Genomic DNA, 6,826 nt, shown 5'->3' with positions numbered 1-6,826 from the left:
TCTTTAATATACATTCTCATTTATTCCTTTTTAGTTTACTGTTCAGCCCATTCACGTGCCGGGAGATACATTTAAAGGCCATACAATTTTATTAAATTTGTCAAGTCTTCCTTAAGTAATCAAGCGGTGATAGAAAGGAAAGCAAAAAATAGAAATCGTAATTAAAAGTCTTAGTCTTATCTTGTTTTTATTTCCTCACTCTTGAAGCTTCTCTCCTCCTAACTCTTCCCCGTACTTCCTCCAGAAGATTCTGGCTTCTTCCACCGATCTGTAAGTTCTTCTCTCTTTATATGTAAAATTGAGTCCCTCAGGGAATTCCCATTTGAATAATATTTTGTTTTTCTTAATCGCCAATGTCAAAAATCTATAATTCTCTCTCTTTTTTAATAGATGGGTTGGGAATTCTTCTTTCATTCTCTCAATAAGCTTCCCATCTATACACAATGGGTTTGCTCTGCCCTTCAACAAGATTTTGTCTCTGAGTAGCCTCGAGTTCAAAAATACGAGACAATCACCCGGTCCTTTCCTGTTTTTTGACTTGTTCACTCTTATTCTCAATATGTTCTCAATATCCAGAGACAAGTCCTCTTCCAGTACTCCTATCCTAGCGTGTAATCCTAGAAGCAGATAATGTTGAATCTCGGATTGATGGGGTGCTCTACTTCAAATCTGCACATTTGTACAACTCCGATTCAGATTCTCGCAGCGCACAACTGGCCCAATGCTACCTTCAGAAAGACAGCCTTCTAGCGGAAGCAGTTCCCTATATGAAGGACTGTCCAGTTCAAGCCCAACTGAAACATGAAGAACTATTAGCAGAGGCACAGAATTGAGGATCAACAATGAGCACAGTGGTTCTCAAGCTGTTTTCCTTGGGCCACACTTTCCAACCCCTCAAATGCCCTGCTATTAAAGCATCACGGGACACCACGAATCGGCCTCTGTTCCCAGAATCGACTGCCCCGATTTTGCTCCCCTGTGATGGTTGTGCCAGAGTGAGGGACCCCAAAACAGGCATGGCACTGGTAGGAGCGGCTTTCTGGCAGACCACACCGGTGGAGCGAGGGAGGGAGGGAGGCAAGGAAGGGGGGCGGCAGGGAGGGGCGAGTTTAAGGAGTCTAGCCTCACCTACTTCAAAGGGTTGTTATGGGGATTAAATGAGGAGAACCATGTATGGCATCTTGGAGAGAAAGGTGGGCAAAAAAATGGAATAAAATGAAGAGAAGAGTTTGGTAGAAGAGGTGCCTTAGCTGCTACTTTCCTGGGAGCAGCATCACTGCTTCTTACCGGGAGGAAGAGGGGCAAGGAAAAGCCACACTGCTCCTGTGGCCATTGCTCTGCCTTCCAGGGTCACCACCTCCGAGTTCCCACCAGAACCCAGCCGTTTGAACCGGCCAATCTGCAGCGGTCCAGGGGGCGGAGCTAGGAGCAGCAGACTCACCGATGCAGGCTTCCCCCTGGTCCGCTCCTAGGATTTAAAGGAGGCCAGAGGCCTTGGGGCTAATCTGGTTTACCTTTGTATATGGGGGGCTGGGCTAGGTGACCCAGGGCCCTTTCTAACCCTGTTTTCAGCAACACGAGGGAAGGATACTCTTAATTAGTTATTAATTAGTCATGAGGTCATAGGCATGCGTGCACATGCGGGGTTACAGTGTATAACTAGGTTGGGCAAGTAACTTTCTTCCCGCTGTAGGTAGGTAGGTTTATTTCGGCCATGTGGCCCATATCACATCGCAAAACACATTCATCATAATACACACAGAGTAAAACAATTTAACAAATTTAAACAATACAGTACGAAACCAATTTTAAAACAACCCATTTACACCATTCTATCTTAAGTCACACAGATCTGAGTAGTCCAACTGAACTAGTTTTTTTAATTAAAATAAAAATCTGTTAAAATTAATTTATCACCTATTTAATCGCCCCAATAACAGGTCTTAATTATTTTCTGCATTGTCATAAATGGGAAGAGAAACATTCCTCTTCTTTGTAAATAGCACATTAGTCAAAAACCTAGCGACCATATGGGTTCTATTCGGTTCCTCGTCATTTAATAAGTAAATTAATTTAGCATCCTGAGTTCCATCTTGGGTTTTCTTCAAAAGTGGAACCAAAAATTTGGAATTGTGGGGAAGGGGGAATTGGGCGTGGGAGGGGGGGTAGGAGCTCCGCTGGAGCTGCTGGTCTCATTGCTGCCGCTGCCTAGAAGAAAAGAGAAGAGAAAAGATTCTTAGTATTTTAATTTATTATTATGTTCATAACCCATCTTTCTGCTCCCTCCTCAGCCCCGCAGCCTGATTTTCTCTGGCCTTCCTGTTCCTGATGAAGAAAGATCAACACTCACCATCCACGTTGGTATCGGTGGACTGACAAATATAGATCTTATCTTCACCACCTCTTCCTTCCCGTCCTTCATTACATTGACTTCTTCCTTCCACTCCTCATCGCTGACCAGGGGATGTATCTTGGGCAAGCGGCAGCAGGAGACCAGCAGCCTGCAGAGCTTCCTCAAACTTCGGACCCTAGGGAAGAAGAGGGGGGAAATTAGGAGATGGCTTCTAGATACCTCTGTGCTGAATTTGGGAATGAGAATGAGAAATCCTACTTACACTTGCGATGAAGTGAGTCTCTTCATTTGCTCTCTGAACATCTCGACTGACTATTCTCTCCCTCACTTGCTATCCTCAAATGGTTTCTCTTTCCAAAGTTCTCAGCCAAGTCACTCAGCAGGGGGACATGTCGCAATGGAGGACATTTATAAAGTCATTTGTAAAGCCATTGAACAACAAGGGGACCAGGACAGAACCTGGCGGCACCCCACTTGTCACTTTTCCCCAGGACGACGAGGAACCATCAAGGCACCCAGGGAATTTTCCTTTTATACCTATGTTTTTCCTTACCTACCCACAGGATGCTGCTGCCCAAGTGTGTGAGTCAGTCAGGTGGGGGGTGTGGTCTCACTGCTGCCGCTGCCTGGAAGAGAAAAAAAGAGAAAAGATTCTTAGCATTTTTAGGTTGATAACCCATCTTTCTGCTCCCTCCTCAGCCCCGCAGCCAGAATTTCTCTGGCCTCCCTGTTCCTGATGAAGAAAGATCAATACTCACTATCCACGTTGGTATCGGTGGACTCCATCCCCTGGTCGCATGGTCTAACATATATTGATCTTACTTTCACCACCTCCTCCCTTCCATCCTTAATCACTTTCACCTCCTCCTTCCACTCCTCTTTGCTGACCAGGGGATGTATCTTGGGCAAGCGGCAGCAGGAGACCAGCAGCCCGCAGAGCCTTCTCAGGCTTCGGAACCTAGGAAAGAAGAGGGGGGAAATTACTAGATGCGTTCTAGAGATCTCTGTGCTGAATTTGGGAATGAGAAGGAGAAATCCTACTTACACATTGGATGACGTGAGTTGTCTTATTCCCTTTGGCAAAATAATAACTCTGTCACTTGCCATCTTGCTAACTTCAAATGTTTGCTCTTCCCAAAGTTCTCAGCCAAGTCACTCAGCAGGGGGGCGTGTCACAATTTATAAAGTCATATGTAAAGCCATTGAACAACAAGGGGCCCAGGACAGAACCTGGAGGCACCCCATTTGTCACTTTTCCCAAGGACGACGGGGAACCATCTGGGCACCCAGGGGATTTTCCTTTTATACCAATATTTTTCCTTACCTACCCACAGGATGCTGCTGCCCAAGTGTGTGAGTCAGTCAGGTGGGGGTGGATGGGAGGCAGGAGCATTTAGGCCTGCTGGGATGCATGGCCCAGCGACTGGTCTCGGATTGATGGGGTGTTCTACTTCAACATCCAGAAGGTCACAGGTTCCCCATCACTGAACCAGAAGTTACTGTTGTCAGTGTTTCTCTGTTGAAGCCCTTGTTCTGTACCTGAGCACTTCTAATTAAAAGTATTTATTGATCCACTTACTTTTCTCTCTCTTTTTGCTCTGCTGAAGCAACACCACTACCAACAGTTTAAGCATGATTACATAGCTCTCATAACCGCCCTGTGAGGAAGGGCACGAAATTATTCCCATTAAGAGTAAGAAAAGCCAAAATGACCTGCAGTTAACTTGCCCACAGAATCACAATAAATCTGCTACAAGAGGGAGGGGTGGGGAACCTCTGAGTTCAAACCAGGACTCCTAGATCCAACATGAGATTTCCCCAGACACTCCACAAAACTCTTCCTAGCTAACTTCATGAAGCACAGACTATGGTGTTTACTTGTAGAGGAGGGGAAATTCAATATAGTTTCGGACATCCATGTAGAAAGCTGCCAGTGACCCAAGTCAAAACCATGTTGCAACCTCATCCCTGGTAGGGTAGGGGGAAGTCTGCCATGAATGTCAGCTAATGGGTAGTAATGGACTCCTGCCTCTCCAGGTGGTTTTGTTGGGAACCGAGAACACACTGAATCCTACCCAGGCTGCAAATCTGCACTTGGATTTTCGCATATAGCTCACTTAAGAGGCTCACAGAGTTCCTAATCCTACATCAATCCTTTCCTCCGTAGCTATGTTTTCTTCCCAAGAACAGAATTATTTTGCCAATCTTCCTAAGAAAACAAAATGGGAAGATTATGAAGCATGCAATCCTGTGGAGAACCCAGTTCCCAACCATATGTTAAAAGCAATAACTGAAGCGCTTGATATCATTTCTATAAGTACAAAAATATACTCAGCAAATTTCCCCCAATTTATAAAATTCCAGAGGTAGCCCCTCTATAGAATCTGTTTTCGTGAAATGAAAGTGAGAGGTTCATAGAGGTTTTCTAATATCTGCTTCATCACAAGTAGGTAACCAGAGAAACTTTCATATGCTTCAACTGCCCCGGCTTCTGTACTTATCTTCTGGCTCCTGTTTTGCCTTTGAGGAAGACCTTCTACCATGCCTCCCTCAGGGGAGAGGTTTAAAATGCACTAGACACAAGGGCACTAGAATTCCTTATGCTTCCGCCTTCTGCCCAGAGCTCCAGAAGATAAATATCACAGCTTGTTCTATCTTGTGTGTAAATGCACACACAAAGAGACAATATGACGCTGCACACTCCGCCTCTGGGAACCACCGAGCAATGAATGAATAAATAAATAGCCCTGCAACTACTCTACTCTATACACTCAGCAAAAACAAGACCTGGAGCTGACTGTGGCTCAGATCATCAGCTTCTTATAGCAAAATTCCAGCTTAAACTGAAGAAAGTAGGAAAAACCACTGGGCCAGTAAGATTCAATCTAAATCAAATTCCTTATGAATACACAGTTGAAGTGAAGAACAGGTTCAAGGATTTAGATTTGGTGGATAGAGTACCTGAAGAACTGTGGATGGAGGCTCGTAACATTATACAGGAGACAGCAACGAAAACCATCCCAATGAAAAAGAAATGCAAGAAAGCAAAGTGGCTGACCAATGAGGCCTTACAAATAGCGGGGGAGAGAAGACAAGCAAAATGCGAAGGAGATCGTGAAAGATACAGGAAATTGAATGCAGATTTCCAAAGAATAGCAAGGAGAGACAAGAGGGCCTTTCTAAACGAGCAATGCAAAGAAATAGAGGAAAATAACAGAATGGGAAAAACCAGAGATTTATTCAAGAAAATTGGAGATATGAAAGGAACATTTCGTACAAAGATTACCACAATTAAGGACAAAAGTGGAAAGGACCTAACAGAAGCAGAAGACATCAAGAAGAGGTGGCAAGAATACACAGAGGAATTATACCAGAAAGATATGGAGGTCTCATACACCCCAGGAAATGTGGTTGCTGACTTTGAGCCAGACATCCTGGAGAGTGAAGTCAAATGGGCCTTAGAAAGCCTTGCTAACAACAAGGCCAGTGGAAGTGATGATATTCCAGCTGAACTATTTAAAATTTTAAAAGAGGATGCTGTTAAGGTGCTGCACTCAATATGCCAGCAAGTTTGGAAAACTCAGCAGTGGCCAGAGGATTGGAGAAGATCAGTCTACATCCCAATCCCAAAGAAGGGCAGTGCCAAAGAATGCTCCAACTACCGCACAATTGCACTCATTTCACACGCTAGCAAGGTTATGCTTAAAATTCTACAAGGCAGGCTTAAGCAGTATGTGGACCGAGAACTCCCAGAAGTGCAAGCTGGATTTCGAAGGGGCAGAGGAACCAGAGACCAAATTGCAAACATGCGCTGGATTATGGAGAAAGCCAGAGAGTTCCAGAAAAACATCTACTTCTGCTTCATTGATTATGCAAAAGCATTTGACTGTGTCGACCACAGCAAACTATGGCAAGCTCTTAAAGAAATGGGAGTGCCGGATCACCTCATTTGCCTCCTGAGAAATCTCTATGTGGGACAAGAAGCTACAGTTAGAACTGGATATGGAACAACTGATTGGTTCAGAATTGGGAAAGGAGTACGACAAGGCTGTATATTGTCTCCCTGCTTATTTAACTTATATGCAGAATACATCATGCGAAAGGCTGGACTGGATGAATCCCCAACCGGAATTAAGATTGCCGGAAAAAATATCAACAACCTCAGATATGCTGATGATACTACCTTGATGGCAGAAAGTGAGGAAGAATTGAAGAACCTTTTAATGAGGGTGAAAGAAGAGAGCGCAAAATATGGTCTGAAGCTCAACATCAAAAAAACTAAGATCATGGCCACTGGTCCCATCACCTCCTGGCAAATAGAAGGGGAAGAAATGGAGGCAGTGAGAGATTTCACTTTCTTGGGTTCCATGATCACTGCAGATGGTGACAGCAGTCACGAAATCAGAAGACGCCTGCTTCTTGGAAGAAAAGCAATGACAAACCTAGACAGCATCTTAAAAAGCAAAGACATCA

General features: G+C 44.4%; 1 protein-coding gene across 1 annotated transcript; it reads left to right on the top strand.

Annotated features, from left to right (window-relative positions):
- Positions 1-791: 791 nt before the first annotated feature.
- LOC117047952 lies at positions 792-3,922 on the top strand. Its single transcript, XM_033151205.1, has 3 exons — positions 792-1,025; positions 2,292-2,955; positions 3,726-3,922. The coding sequence occupies exons 1-2, from the start codon at positions 843-845 to the stop codon at positions 2,937-2,939; spliced, it is 831 nt and encodes a 276-aa protein (XP_033007096.1). The 5' UTR covers positions 792-842; the 3' UTR covers positions 2,940-2,955; positions 3,726-3,922.
- Positions 3,923-6,826: the final 2,904 nt, after the last annotated feature.

Source organism: Lacerta agilis, chromosome 6, assembly GCF_009819535.1.
Source record: "Lacerta agilis isolate rLacAgi1 chromosome 6, rLacAgi1.pri, whole genome shotgun sequence".
Lineage (NCBI taxonomy): Eukaryota > Metazoa > Chordata > Lepidosauria > Squamata > Lacertidae > Lacerta > Lacerta agilis.
Note: the sequence above shows the minus strand (reverse complement) of the source record. Positions and strands in the feature narration are given on the sequence as shown.

What these genes read in the sequence shown, in the direction of transcription:
- LOC117047952 (XM_033151205.1), top strand. Translation starts at nt 843, where the DNA reads ATGAGCACAGTGGTTCTCAAGCTGTTTTCCTTGGGCCACACTTTCCAA. An exon ending in CCAAAACAGGCATGGCACTG is followed by an intron (nt 1,026 to 2,291) that starts GTAGGAGCGGCT and finishes CTCCCTCCTCAG; the next exon opens with CCCCGCAGCCTGATTTTCTC.